The following is a 14,927-nucleotide window of genomic DNA, read 5'->3' on the forward strand; positions in this document are numbered from 1 at the left end:
TGGACCATTTTAGGCAGGCCCCACATCAGACAGCCCGCGTTGCGCCTGGAAAATTACTTTTGGGGAACACCAGCTGGTGGGATTTAAAATCCAGAATTATTAAGCATAAAGAAACTAGATTATTAAGCAGTTTGTATTTATTGTTAGGTACAAACCAACTGTTACATGAACATATTAGCTCAGCTCTACTTTTTACAAGATCTAGTAGTTACATGAACATATTAGCTCAGGTCTACTTTTTAAAAGATTTAGTCCATAAATTTCTACCTCAGCGGAGGAGGACAGGGACGCAATGGACAGGGTTCGGGTTGCATCTTTCGTGCGAAAAAATGATTCACCTTCTGTGCAAGCCCATTGCGCAAAATGGTCTATAGTTTTTTCACACGAAAGATACAATGCGAATCCTGATAGATGATCAGTTTTGATGCTCTCATTAGTCTTGCCGCAAAACCAAATAGTCTCAACTCAGTTGCAGCATATTTAAAAGATTATCATGCTTGAATAATGTCCATTAATGGCATGCATCTTGAGCTAGTTGATTTGCATGTGTGGAGTGTAATTTTTAATACTCATGCATGAAACTCACCATCTAACAGGAGCAGCACATGCAACTAATTCGTTTTTTTTTTTTTAACCTTTTGTGCAAAGAATGAAAAGGGAGCCCTAGAACCACCACCGGGTTTTAATATGAGTTCAAGCTTGCCACTTCTCAACGACGAATGACTTGGCTTATACACACCTTTTGCATGTGGGTATTTTTATTTAGGCCAAAGATGAAGAGAACTAAGAGGCAAAATGAAAAAAAATCAAAACAAGTATGTTAGTTTGAGCTGGGATTCTGGGAAGATACTGCCTGCATCAGAGCTTTTCATTATCCACAAAAACACTACGCTCATTTATTAAACAGGATGATAAACTTGCCTTTCCACTTCACAGAACATCCTCTTATATCCTTTCTAATAATTTCTAACATGGTTTTCTTAAAAACTAAATCAAGTGTAAGATAAATCATCAATAAAATCCAAAATAACATCGGCCAATCATGAACCGTTTACTATTGTCATAAGAATCGCTTTAGATTATTGTGGTCGTCGTTCCTCTTAGTCATTGGATTGGCATGATTCGATCAAACTAAAATAAACTTTGCCGGAGATGCAAAGTTTTCTTGGGAAGTTCAATTATTATTGATGTTTCAGACTTTCTGTAAGCAAACTTTTCTTTGGAAGTATAGTTTTTTGTGCAGTTTTTATTGGAACCATAGAGATTAATTAATCAGGGAGACTATGAGTCCAGGTTGGTAGCGGTGGGAGAGCGGCGCACCTTCGAGACTTCCGTTCCTAAAACGGAACTCAGAGCTGAATGGAAGGAAGTCTCCTACGCGAGACGAGTTCTAGGGATGGGACGCATCATCTTGAAGGGTGACTCAGTAAAAGTGATTGAACGGATTCTACAGAAAAGGCCGAGGATGTCCGATCACCCGCTTCTAGATGACATTTGGAGGCTGCTGAGGGAGTGTGATGCCTATCAGGTTGTGCATGTGTTTCAGAAGACAAATCAAGCTGTTGATTAGGTCACTTCTTTTGGTGCTCACCATTGTAGAGAGATTCTCTGGACTCTCTTTGTATCCGTTCCTCGATCTCTGTAGAGTATTTTGTCCTTTGACTCTGATGGTAATGCTCATGCGAGACTAGTATGAGCTGCTGATGTATTAAAAAAAAAAAATCAGGAAGACTTCACAGCTTTGTTGTTAAACGTTCCACTTGCTAGAACATGCTTTTTAGAGAAAGTCTCTTGCCAAATTTTCTAGATTCAAATTTCTAATTAGACGCAAAACATGAAGTAACTAAACTCTTGGAACTAGATTTCGAAAAAGGCCTGAAAGATGCTTAGTACGATTCATAATGCCCTTGCTCTCTTCTACCTTACTATTCTAACTCATGATATATAAAGAAATAGAAGGAAGAAAGAAGAGCTCTAGATTGGTGGGAAGGGGAAAGCTTATGATACGCTTACTTTTTAGTCGGGTTGAGTCCTGCTCATTTGCCAGCTGGCATATTAAAGCTCAAAGGCTCAATCGGAGCCTTACACGTGTTCTAGTTCTAGTGGTCGATGGAAACTGGATCAACCCGTGCTGCCGGTTCCCATCTTCTTGGTTTCTTTCGCTGCCATTAACGATATCCTCATCCCCCCCTTCTTTTTCCTCATCACTAGCCTCACTCCCAGCCAACAGAAATCTCTTGGCCATCCCTGCCGCCCGCTTCAACACCTTCCTCATGGTTCTCTTCTGGTGCATGCCCTGACCTTTGCCGCCTCCTCCGCGCGCGACCTTCATCTCAATACCTTCATTGGAGACTTTGTTCTAGCCCTGCATGCCTTGACTTCCATGGCCCGTGGTGCCGATGCCTTCCCCCTCTTTTTCCTCCCCAACCTCATCCACTACCTCCCACGTAGCCAGCCCTTTCACCATATGCGGCCTACTACCTGCTTCTTCGATCTCCATACAAGAAAGTCCTTCCAAACTCATCAACAACCTCCTCATATATACCGCTCAATCACCTCCGAAAGGTCGAGGCCAAGACCTGCAGCATGATCGCCAACTCGACGAAGAGGTTCTACTAGCCGGTGGCTCTGGGGTTGGGGAAGAGTTGTGATCGGAGGAGAGGGATATCAGGACGCCATTACGATACATAGGAATCGCCATAGTTAAAGCAAAGGAAAAGGAAATATATGGGAACCGGCAACAGCGGCTGCTCGAGTCTTTTTCTGCGCAGAATTTGCACTGAAGAGTTCTGCTTTCTTGCACTTGAGTTTTTTCAGAACCATCCGATCTAAGTAAAGCGACATGGCGCGAATCTATCAGCGGATGGTCTGCACATTTCCGGGCCAGTTTATAATGGGCCGACTTGGACCAATATGTCATTTTGATTCGGTTGGTTCCTTGCCGAGAAGTATAATTCTCGATCAAGAAGAAAAGATGGCAAAGGTCTAAAGCTGTTTCTACGATAACAATCAATTAGAATCTGGTTCTTGTTCATGCTTTATCATACTTCATTTATTCTTTTACAAATCCTAGTTAGAAGATATCAGAAACGGAAATAAGAATGTTTATGAGAGAAGTAACAGGGCAGTTTAATCATCACGTTTAAACATAGGATTTTTCTTTTTCCTTTTTTTTTTTTTTTGGTTGCGGGGGTGATAATGAAAAGCTTTAGGGCTTATTTGGTTACTCTGGATCCAATATTTTTGAATAAGTTACCTTCTGACTGAAGGCAATGAGGCATCCGATATGCCTGAAATTTGAGAGCTACAGGATTTTAGCTTGCCATTGATCAACAATTCTCTCCCTGCCTTCCTTGACTTCTGGCGGGCGTTACGATGCCCATGAACAGTGGAGGCATAGCACCAACCTCACTTTACTACTGCAGGTCTGACCTTCCCTGTCACACGTTAAAACACTTCTTTTGATACATGATTTAGTGTCTACTGGTCCTCTTCATCTCTTTCCTTGACAAAATTTTCCACATGTAAAGGGTATATCCAATTTATAAAGCAACCCATCCTTCATTCAGAGGTTAAAAGCTTGAACTTGTATCCAAGTGAACCTGATTGCGACGTACGACATCAATTCCAAAAGTATTATCGCGCGTTGACGCTTTTTCTTTCTTTGTGCATGAGAAATAAAGGCGAAAAACTGAATGCATTGTTGGCTATATAGGGTGGTAGGACACTACCAGTACACGTTAATGAGATTAATTTGCTTCTGCATATCAAGTTTTATGCACAACATTATTTGGTCCACGATTGCTCATAGCGTACCTCGTAGGTTCATGCAAGACAGCTGATCCAAGATGCATGCCACGAGAAGCTGCTGCGCTTTCAAATTTTAGATCGTGCAGCCAGACTCACAAGAGACATCAAAACTGATCCATAGCCTCATTGCATGGCGAGCAATTTTGTTAGCCCTGTGAGTTAAATTGATTGCCCATTCTACACGGGGTCTAAAACTGTGCTCTTTTTTTTCTTCTAAAACTAATATTTCATACATTACGAGTACGGTTACATCTAATAGAATCACTAAACAATAGGTCTCAAAGTACCCTAGATAACTCTCTCTTCCTGGCCCATAGAGTACCTCCTGAGTGGGTTGCCACATATGCAACCACCTAGTTCTTCGCCTCGTTGGCTTCTCAGTATACATACTGAGTTTGAAAGGCCACACTATCTTGAACCATCATCCAAATGTTTCAAAGTAGGAGATGTCCCTCTCCGCCACCGCATAGGCTCCTTTAGACCCAACCAATCATGGTAATGAAGTCACCCTTCAGTATAATCGAGCTGGCCTGAAATACTCATCATCCATGATACATAGCTGTTCAAGCCGCCCACAACCTAAACATGTGTGATTGTCACGTCAACCTGCATAACATGGTTCATGTTATTGTCCAACACGAGCTGCGTGTAGCTCGCACTCAGTACTTGCTGTCCGCTGTATGGCTCTGACGTCGGGCCATAGAAATGGTTCAGAATGGATGGACAGTGATTAGACCTGGAAGGCTCGTAAGGGCGAAGATCCGTTCCATCTACTACCTAACTCTGCTCCCCAGGCAAGCCAGCTTCCAATCAGAGCTCGAAGAAAAAGAAAAGGCTTCGATATAATAAATATATATAATGGGCCAAAAGAGGAGGACTCGTATCCATAAAACCCTTCGCCCCCCATCCTCTCCGGACGACTGGACTCTCGTCAGCTCGTCTCTCTCTGCGAACATCGCCCAACCCAAACGAGAAGATCTCCAGATCTCCTCCCTCCGTTCGCTTCCCTTCTCTTCCTTGTATTCTTTTCCTCTCTCTCGCTCCAACTGTTACTTTATTTCATCCGGTGATGAGGATTAGAAAGTGCGCCTCGAAGCTGTTGGGCGCCACGATCGCCTACTTCTCGCCGCCGAAGCCCTTCGCGTCACCGGCGTGGGACTCGCAGGCTGCTTCTGCGGCGGCCGCCGGGATTCTCTGCCAGCTGAACCGCTCCCCGTGGGATCTCATACCCAATCACCAGAATGCCGTTTCCCAGGTCAGATCCATCCATCCCTCTCGTCTCTCTCCGTTATTTCTTTCTTTCATGCTTTCAGTTTCTAATAGGTTCGATTCTTGACGATGGCTTCTTGGTTCCTTTCTATTTCTCTTCTCGAGGATGGAAAATAGGTCATTCCTTCCATTTAAGGGTTTCTTTTTTTTTTCTCCTCCTTCCGAGCCCTAAAAACTGGGATCGTGAGATCGAAGTGGGTGGGGGATGATCGACCTGGGCTTTTATTAGCTTCCTTATTCATTTACTTCTATTTTCTTTCGACTTATGGCGTCGGCGAAAGTTAATTAGTGAGGGAGTTAGGGTTCATGCCTGCAGCATCGATCGAGCGCGGAGAGAATAAGAAGGAAAAAGAAAAAAACAAGAGAAGGGAATCTTTGATCGGCCGATTCATGGGTCGATCGGAAGGGGAAGGTGTTAGAACTGGGAGGGGTCTTTTGCTGCTTCTATTTGGGGCGTTCTCTAGGCCCTTGTTTTCCCTTTAATTCATCCATTACAGCTTCCTTCGGGACTTGAATGGTTTCTGGGATTTGGCATTTGGCAGCAGGAAGATGCGGATGCCGACCCCGCCGCCGACGACGATAGGGGCGCCGCCGCAAACCGCATCAAACCTGAACGGAAACCCGTCGAGCCTCCTCTTATCAAGAGGCAAGCATCCTCCTCCTATCTTCCCTCCCTCTCTCTCTCTCCCTTCCTTTTTACTGTCATTAGATCTACTGCTACCAAACCTAAACCTCCAAGGCTCCAACCCACCAAATATAATAGAGATATGGTTGCGGCGGCAAGTTAAGTTCGTCTTATACCAAGGTTATTCATGCTCTCATGGCAGTGATGTAAAGATAAAGGCGGAGGCGGAGGAGGAGGAGGAGAAGGTGAGGAAGAAAGTGAAGAGAAAAAGGGTGGAGAAAGGGAGTGATTCAACTGCTGCTACCAAGACTGGCGAGACTGCTACACCCTTGTGCAAGAAGAGCGATGGCAAGGGATGGCATTGCAAAAGACTGGCGCACCTTCCCCACTCCCTCTGCCACTACCACCTCACCCAGCTCCGCTCCTATGCCAACAATAGCAGTTATAGAAAAGTAGCCGACGGAGGCGGCGATAGACATCGGAAGAAGAAGGCGACGGCGGACGCAGCCGGAGATGGTAATAATTTCTACTACTACTACTACTACTACTATTCTGCGTTCGGGCCTTGGCGGGGAAAGAGGAGAGGAAGTAATTATAGAAGCGATAATTTTGGTGGTGGTATTACTGGTGATGTCGCTGAAGAAGGAGGAAGAGAGAATTCGGAGTCCGTGGATGGGCACGACGCTCCGGCGACCGGCGATGACGAGGAAGACAACGAGGAGGAGGTGGATGGAAAGGGCTGCTGTGGCGAGGAGGATAAGAGTGATGAGGATGAGGAGGAGAGGAATTGCAGGAAGAAGAGAGGAAGGAAGCCCGTGAAGGCCCGTTCTCTCAAATCTCTACTGTAGCATCTGCTTTCTAATGCATGTGCTTTTATCTGGAGCGTCCGCGCACGGTCTCTGGAAGTGCAGGTGTAAGTGGGGGACGTATTGGACTGGAGCTGTTGATATGTCTTAGAAAAGTAAAAGTACATACTTTAGTTTGCTATCTTTTATTACTGGTTAACATGGTATTCACATATGGTTAACATAATGTTCGCCGAACCTGGAGGGAGGCCATCACGAAGCGAACTAAATTGTGGGCAGCAGCAATTTGGTCCGGGGATTCAATGAGTAACAGTTGGAATCGAGATCCACATTAGGGACTTTGATGAAAGAGCCTAGGCAGGCTACTGGCGAATTCAGGAACCTTTCTGTCCAATTTAACCCAGCTTCAGCTTGCTTCCAAAGGACATGGTGAAGGTGGATTTTACGGCGGCCGCTTATGTGGCTAACCACATAGGTGGTACTCTATGAATTCAGGATGAGGATTTGTCTAAGACATTTCATGATGTTTTATTTTCTGATTTTATTGGGTGTGTTCGGATTTGTACAGGTTGACATGCCTGCCTAGCGCAAAAGAAAAAAGAGAAGAGAGAAAAAAAAAAAAAGACTTATTCTACATCCAGTAAAGCTGAGAGGTCATTGCCCCACTGGAACGACGCTTGTGTGCGTGTATTTTAGAGAGAGAGAGAGAGAGAGGTTTTGGTTGTGTTGGCAGGTGGGCCTTGCTAACTTGGTCATTGCATAAAAGACTTATTAGTCTTTTCTTTCTGTTTATATATATATATATATATATATATATATATATATATATATATATATATATATATATATATATATATATATATATATATATATATATATATATATATATAAGAGAGTATAAAATTTTAGGATAGAAATAACAGCGAACCTTTAAGTAGATACTTTGCATAGTCTATATGGTAGTTCCATTTCAGTTGCTTGTCAAATCATCAAAGAACTATTCTACTTGCTCACGTAAAGACCTCCGTGTTTCATACATCTTCATAGCACATGCGTTGCGTGTGCCGAAATATGGTTCCTTGGATCAACAGGACTTGAATAGCACCAGTTGTTATAGGGTACAGTTTGCTAAATAATTTGGAATTTGATTAGGATAGGAACTGGCGTTGCAATTCCTGGCGGAATACATGGCAGATTTGAGATCCATCCTTGACCTATGATCACTTTCTAATGCATCCTTGAAAACTTTATTTCATCATAGAGGGAAACAAATTTTGTACTATTCCATGTATCACCATGTGACCTAAATTGGAAATAAAGTTTGATTTTAGCAACGAACCTAATTTGAGCCCATTAACGCTCTAGGTTTATTCCGATGAGGTAAAGAACATATCATAATAATTAAACTTTAGCAGATAAGCAAGTATAATTACCACTCGCTCCTCTTATACAAATGCTTAATCAATGCCTAGAATTCCCAACCATGTGTCAACGTGTCTTAATATGACGATGCGTAAAAAATGTCAAGAAAAAGATAATACTAATTTTTATAGTATTTACAAGCTTTTGTTTTGGGTAAATTAGTACATAAGTATGTGATTTCAATGGGTGTAATCGAAGGAAAATCAAGATCCATGATCATTAGGATACGGAGGAATCTTATCTGATTCCTGAGGGATAGCACAGGGCAAGTTATGGAGGATGAAGATATTGTCAGGTGGGAGAGTCTTAGGTTCTTTAGATCGAGGTGGATGGTCACTCTTTGAGGAGGAGAGGCCCCTCTCCACCGTCGAATACTATGGTTGATGACACATAGAATTCTATCCTCATCGAACAAGTGTTCACGAAGGAGGTCTAGGAAGCATTCTAGCCATTGTTTGAGGACAAAGCACCGGTCATATTACTTCCCTCCCCTACTGTTTAGGAGATACTGGGATGTCATCTGCTATGAGATTGTTGCAGCGATCCAGCATTTTTCAGCACCAAAGTGATGGCAGACTCCTGGAAGAAGATCTATATTACTTTGATGCCAAAGTAACATGATGCCTCGGAGCTAAGCCACTCTATAATACTCGATATAAGGCTATAGCAAAGATCATGACTAGCAGGATGAAGACGGTCCTTCCAAAGGTCATCAGCCCCAAGCAGGAAGCCTTCGTTGGGGGTCGGAGTATTATATATAATGTTCTCATTACTCAGGAGTTTATGCATGATCTTCCTAGGGCCCTTTGCCACCAGAGTCTCATGGGCATCAAGTTTGACTTGGAGAGAGCGTATGATCGAGTGTGCTGGGACTACTTACATTACACTCTAGAGAGCTTTGGATTCCATGGAGTTTGGATCCGGTGGATTCTGAGTTGTGTACATACCCCATCCTTTTCCATCCTAATTAACGGCACACCGATGGCCTTCTTCCACTCCTCGGTTGGCCTTTGCCAAGGTTGTTCTTTGTCTTCCTATCTCTTCATTATATGCGCTGATGCTTTATCTCGAGCTCACCCACCCTGGGAGCACCGGGAATTGGATGCCTACATGCCCACCCTGGGAACTCGACCAATCTCGTAATTGCTTTTTGTAGATGGCTGTCTCCTACTGGGCCAGGCCTGCATGAGGAATGCAGTGGTCTTCAGAAGCATTTTAGAGGACTACTATGATGCTTTAGGCTAGAAAGTGAATCTTCATAAGTTTGCCATCTGCTTTAGCCAAAGTCAAAGCTGTAAGTGAAGCACTCAGTTAAGGACTGCCTGAGCATCAAAAAGCGGGAGGGGACATGGCGTTGCTTGGGTGTGCCTATCTCTGGGCAGAGGCTCAACTACTCGACTGTGGAGTAGCGTGTTCATGATCGCCTTGACGGTTGGCGGGTCAGGTCTCCATTAATGATGGGTAGGTTGACTTGGCTACATTTTGTCCTTAGTTCTATGCTGATCTATCTCATGTTTAGCACCATTATGCGGAGATCCTGTCTGATGAAGTTGGATCAGATGTTTTGAAGCTTCCTGTAGATTCTCATAGTGGTGGGTGTGAGGTGCACCTAGTTGCCTGGAGTATGATTTGCCATCCATTGTAAGACGACAGATTAGGTCTCTAGTCCTTGCATGTCAAGAGACAAGCCATAATAGGCCGACATGCGGTGAGGTACTTACTTGAGCTTAATAGTATTTGAAGTGCTATGATGAGGGCAAAGTATGGCCATCTATCTCTAATATACATGCTGACTACATTAGCTCATTCATCTAGAAGGAGATTACTGTATGCTTTGATGGTGATGGCTATATAAGGTGGCAGGTTGGGGATAGGCAGAGTGTGAACATTATAAGGGACACTTGGGTTTCTGACCTTCCTCTGATGCATTGGCCGATTGCATACAACACCGAGTTGGAGGCGAGCATGCGAGTTAGCGACCTACTTCTTCTAGGGGAGAGGAGGTGAAATACTATCTTGGTTGCTCAGCTATTCGGTGAGCAGTTGGCAAAGAGGGTGCAGTCTTTAGTGATCCCTAGGCACAGTGCTCCCGATGTGAGGGTATAGAGATCTACTTGCTGTACAAGGGTCAGAACTAGGAATTTGTACAACCACCTTCGAGATCACCTTGCCTATAGACATGACTTGGGGTCCATTCAAGAATAACCTTATTCATATGGAAGGTGGTTTGGAGATGGCTCCCAACTAGAGGTGTTCTCAGTAGTTGTGGAATGAGCATCCTCTCTAGTTGCCCCTATTATGAGGAGGACTCAATTGACCATGTTCTCTTTTGTTGTGAGAGAGCTATGCGAGTTTAGAGATTAGCCGATGCACTGCAGGAGCTCTTTCAGTCAGTAACACCCCCATTGATACATTCCTTTTGCACTTGAGAGGTTGCTCCAGTAGATCATCATCTAAACCTGTTGTGATCAGGGCTTTCTATGTTGCTTATCACATCTGGCTGGTCAAGAACACCCAAATTTTTTAGAGGCCACTCAGTCGATGCGATTAATCTTGCCTTAAGCTGCTAAGATTATCTACACACATGGTGATGGATAGCCTATGACAGCTTGGGACACTTGGGACTTCTTGGCAGCTTCTACAGCAAACTAGATGGTGTTTATGTCACGCCCCGAACCCGGGGCCCGGGGCGCGAGCAGACGCCGCGCACCTGCAGGGCGGACCCCGCAGGCACGCAAGGCAGATAAATCAGATCAACCATCAGTAACTAATCAAAGATAAATTCCAACTTTCAATTCAAATGTCTACATATGCAAATATCAAAGGAAAAGTCCATATCCACTAGCTAACTACATCATGACCACTCCATCCCGTAATCCCTATAATCATATATCATCACCTGCAAAAATGTAAATAGTAGGAGTGAGCTAACAGCTCAGTAGGCGACATCATGCAATAAAGTCATCATATAACATGTCATAATGCATATAAAAGCAGCTAAACTCATAAATCCAAAAATCCACACAATAATCTGTAAACCCGATCCGAGACTCAAAATAACTCAACCGCATGACTACGGCCACATCACCCAGTGACATGGTTACACCGAAGTGCCAATACAACTCTCCGAAGAGCCGCTCCACTGAGCCAACGCACCACTGTGCCGCACCCCCTGGTGCCAATCTCACGCTCCACCGAGCCGCTCCGCAGAGCAAAACGCACCCCTGTGCCGCCACTATTCTATCACCGGTGGTCACGGTGTCGGAACCAGTTCCTCAGTACAAGTCGACAGGGCCAACGTATCATCCCATTGGCGGGGTCTAGACTACAGTCACGCGGTCTTTAAAAATCAATAAATAGATTTTCCACATCGTGAATTTCCAAATCAAAGTCATGATCATGCTCCCAATAGTAAGGCACATAACAGTTTATAAAAAAAATTAAATATTTAATTCTAATTCTAACACATAATGCCAAGAATAAATTATAACATCAACATATGCAAGATACATGTTAAAATTCGACTTTAAAGCAATAAGTCACCTACCTGGGTTCGCTTAAAAGATCCCTGCCACAGATATCACGAACCCCTGATTAAACATAAATATTAATTATTTAATTAATTAAGAAACATAATTTAAACTAATTTCAACCCCTTAAACTCCTAAGTTCATAAATCCAAGAATGGGCCCCCAAGATCAAACATATACCCTAAAATCAGAATCCTTTAGACCCAAGTCAATTGTGGCCCAAAACAGATTAGGCCCAATTGAACCAAACCGGATAACAGGTTCAGATCAGATCTCAGGCCCATACCAAACCAGCCCACAAATCCAATCAGACCCAACTCAGCCCAAAAACAGGTCCCTAGCCCAACCCAAACCAGGTCTGACCAGACCAGATTAGATTAAATCTTAACAAACCAGATTACACTCAAATTAGACCAACCCAAGTCTAGACCAGATCCACAGTCAGAAGATGGTTCAATCAGATCAAAGTTCATTTGTGTCTGGTTTGTGACACCAACAGGGCACGGAAATCGATGCAAGGAAACACCCAAAGTTCATCTGTGCCTGGTTTGAGACACCAACAGGGCACAGAAAACGATGCAAGGAAAGCACCCAGCCGGAAGAAGAAGAAGAAGAAGAGGAAGAAGAAGAAGAGGAAGAAGGAGAAGAAGAAGAAGAAGAAAGAGAAGGAGGGGGGGTGGCTGGTGGCTCCGGTCGGTCCTCGGCGGCCGACCGTGGCCCTCGGCGGCGGTGCTCGGCCAGCCGCCGTCGGCCACGCCGCTGTCCCGAGCCGGGCGGAGAAAGAAGAAGGGAAGAAGAAGAGGAAGCAAGGGAGGAAGGGAGGGACCGAGGCTAGGAAGCCCGGCCTCCGTTCGCCCACCTCCGGCCGAACTGGTTTCGGCCGAATTGACCCCGACCGGCCACCGTTGGTCGGACGAATCCTACAAAAAAATCATCTCCGAAATAGGGAAGTGAAACCGAAAACATACTCTCATTCCTTTCCCCTTAAATTCATAAAAAAAATAGTAAATAAGTTATCTTCCTCACCTCCGGTTGTCGGGGAATGGATTCCCGACGGCGTTGGCGGCTCCGGCGGCACCTACGGCTCCGACGACCGTCTCTAGAAGAGGGGAAAAAAAAAAATGAGAAGGAAAAATGAAATGGAAAAGGTTTGGGGCTCTCAGAGAAGAGAGAAAGGGAGAGAGAGAGAGGGAGAGGGAAGAGGGGAAGAGGGAAGAGGGGGGTGGTGCGGAGATCTCGCTGGCCGTTCGGCCGGCGTGGTCTTCGTGGGCAAACCACGATGACCCAACTGAAGTCGGCACTCCTTGCCGACTTCAGTTCGGGTCTTCACACTCTAACCAACTAAAAAGAAATTTCGTCCTCGAAATTAAAAACATACCTCAATCCGAGAACAAGGCTGGATACTTCTCTCTCATCTCCTCCTCCAGCTCCCAGGTGGCTTCTCTCTCACTATGATTGCTCCACTGGACCTTGACATATGGGATAGTGCGTCTTCTCAAGACTTGGTCCTTCCTATCCACTATACGGACAGGCTGCTCCACATATGTAAGATCGGCGCGAAGCTGCAAAGGTGCCACATCAATCACATGATTTGGATCAGCAATATACTTCCTCAGCATGGAGACATGAAATACAGAATGAACTCCCGATAGAGCAGGTGGAAGTGCCAGTCTATAAGCAACAGATCCAACTCTCTCGAGAATCTCGAAGGGTCCCACATATCTCGGACTGAGCTTGCCTCGAACTCCAAACCGCATGATCCCTTTAGAAGGGGATACTCTGAGGAACACATGATCTCCGACCTGAAATTCCAATTCCCGCCTCCTGATATCTGCATAGCTTTTCTGTCTACTCTGAGCTGCTCGGAGTCGTTCTCTGATCAACTGAATCTTTTCCACTGTCTGCTGCACCATCTCTGGACCCAAGATCTTCCTCTCCCCCACATCATCCCAACAGATAGGCGATCTGCACTTCCTACCATATAGAGCCTCATAAGGAGCCATCTGTATGCTTGCCTGGTAACTATTATTATAAGCAAACTCTACCAGTGACAAGTGATGATCCCAAGAGCCCCTCATATCAATAGAGCAGGCTCTCAGCATATCCTCTAGAATCTGGATGGTCCTCTCAGACTGTCCATCTGTCTGTGGATGAAAGGCTGTACTGAAGCTAAGGGTGGTCCCTAAAGCTCTGTGCAAGCTGCCCCAAAAATGTGCCACAAACCGGGAATCTCTGTCTGATACAATGGATACTGGAACTCCGTGCAGCCGTACTATCTGCTCGATATATAATTCTGCCAGCTTCTCCAGTGTCATCCCAGTCTTGATTGCCAGAAAATGAGCTGTTTTGGTCAGTCTGTCTACGATCACCCAGACTGAATCATGACCTCTAAGGGTACGAGGTAGTCCTGATACGAAATCCATAGTGATATGCTCCCATTTCCACTCTGGAATCGGCAGAGGCTGTAGCATACCTGCTGGTCTCTGATGCTCAATCTTAACTTGCTGACAAGTTAAGCATTGAGATACATGCTGGGCAATCTCCCTCTTCATGTTATTCCACCAAAACACCGCTTTCAGATCCTTGTACATCTTGGTACTGCCTGGGTGCACTGTATATCCCGTACTGTGAGCTTCATCCATGATTTCCTTCTTCAGACCAGGATTATCTGGAACACAGACTCTGTTAATAAACCTCAAAGAGCCATCTTCATGTATACGGAATTCTGACTGTGTATCAGACTCGATATCCCTCTTGATCTTCTGGAGTCGAGGGTCATCAACTTGCGCTGCCTTAATTCTATCAATAAGTGTAGGCTGGACTCGCAAGTTTGCCAATTTCATAGTAGCCTCATGTAGATACACCTCTATCTCTGCTCTCCTCAGATCTTCCAGAATATCCTTCTGAGTAGTAATCAAGGCTGCAATATTCCCTGAAGATTTCCGGCTCAGTGCATCTGCTACTACATTTGCCTTTCCAGGGTGATAGTGGATAGTCAGATCATAATCTTTTAACAACTCCAGCCACCTCCTCTGTCTCATGTTCAGCTCTTTTTGAGTAAAGAGATATTTCAGGCTTTTATGATCAGTATATACCTGACATGTCTCTCCATACAAATAGTGCCTCCATATTTTCAGAGCAAATACAACTGCTGCAAGCTCGAGATCATGTGTGGGATAGTTTTCTTCATAAGGCTTGAGCTGTCTAGAGGCGTAGGCAATAACTTTTTCATTCTGCATCAGCACACAGCCCAAACCCTTCTTGGAGGCATCACTGTAAATAGTATAATCAACACCCGTGACTGGCAGAGTCAAAATAGGTGCTGACACTAGCCGGCGCTTCAATTCCTCGAAGCTCTTCTCACACTGATCTGACCACTCGAATTTCACTCCTTTGCGAGTGAGTCGAGTCAAGGGCCCAGCAATACTAGAGAAGCCTTCTACAAATCTTCTGTAATAGCCGGCT

The 14,927-nt window shown here is 44.7% G+C and overlaps 1 protein-coding gene across 1 annotated transcript; it reads left to right on the forward strand.

The window, feature by feature from the left end:
* Positions 1-4,693: 4,693 nt before the first annotated feature.
* On the forward strand, positions 4,694-7,288 carry LOC103715480. Its single transcript, XM_008803113.4, has 3 exons — positions 4,694-5,065; positions 5,622-5,725; positions 5,907-7,288. Exons 1-3 carry the CDS (start codon positions 4,880-4,882, stop codon positions 6,550-6,552), a joined length of 936 nt encoding a protein of 311 aa, XP_008801335.2. The 5' UTR covers positions 4,694-4,879; the 3' UTR covers positions 6,553-7,288.
* Positions 7,289-14,927: the final 7,639 nt, after the last annotated feature.

The sequence above is a fragment of the Phoenix dactylifera genome, chromosome 2, assembly GCF_009389715.1.
Source record: "Phoenix dactylifera cultivar Barhee BC4 chromosome 2, palm_55x_up_171113_PBpolish2nd_filt_p, whole genome shotgun sequence".
In the NCBI taxonomy this organism is placed as follows: Eukaryota; Viridiplantae; Streptophyta; class Magnoliopsida; order Arecales; family Arecaceae; genus Phoenix; species Phoenix dactylifera.

Excerpts from the sequence above, each read along its gene's own strand:
- LOC103715480 (XM_008803113.4), top strand. The coding sequence starts at position 4,880 with ATGAGGATTAGAAAGTGCGCCTCGAAGCTGTTGGGCGCCACGATCGCC. Across the intron at positions 5,066-5,621 it reads ACCAGAATGCCGTTTCCCAG|CAGGAAGATGCGGATGCCGA; the intron begins GTCAGATCCATC and ends GGCATTTGGCAG. Across the intron at positions 5,726-5,906 it reads GAGCCTCCTCTTATCAAGAG|TGATGTAAAGATAAAGGCGG; the intron begins GCAAGCATCCTC and ends CTCTCATGGCAG.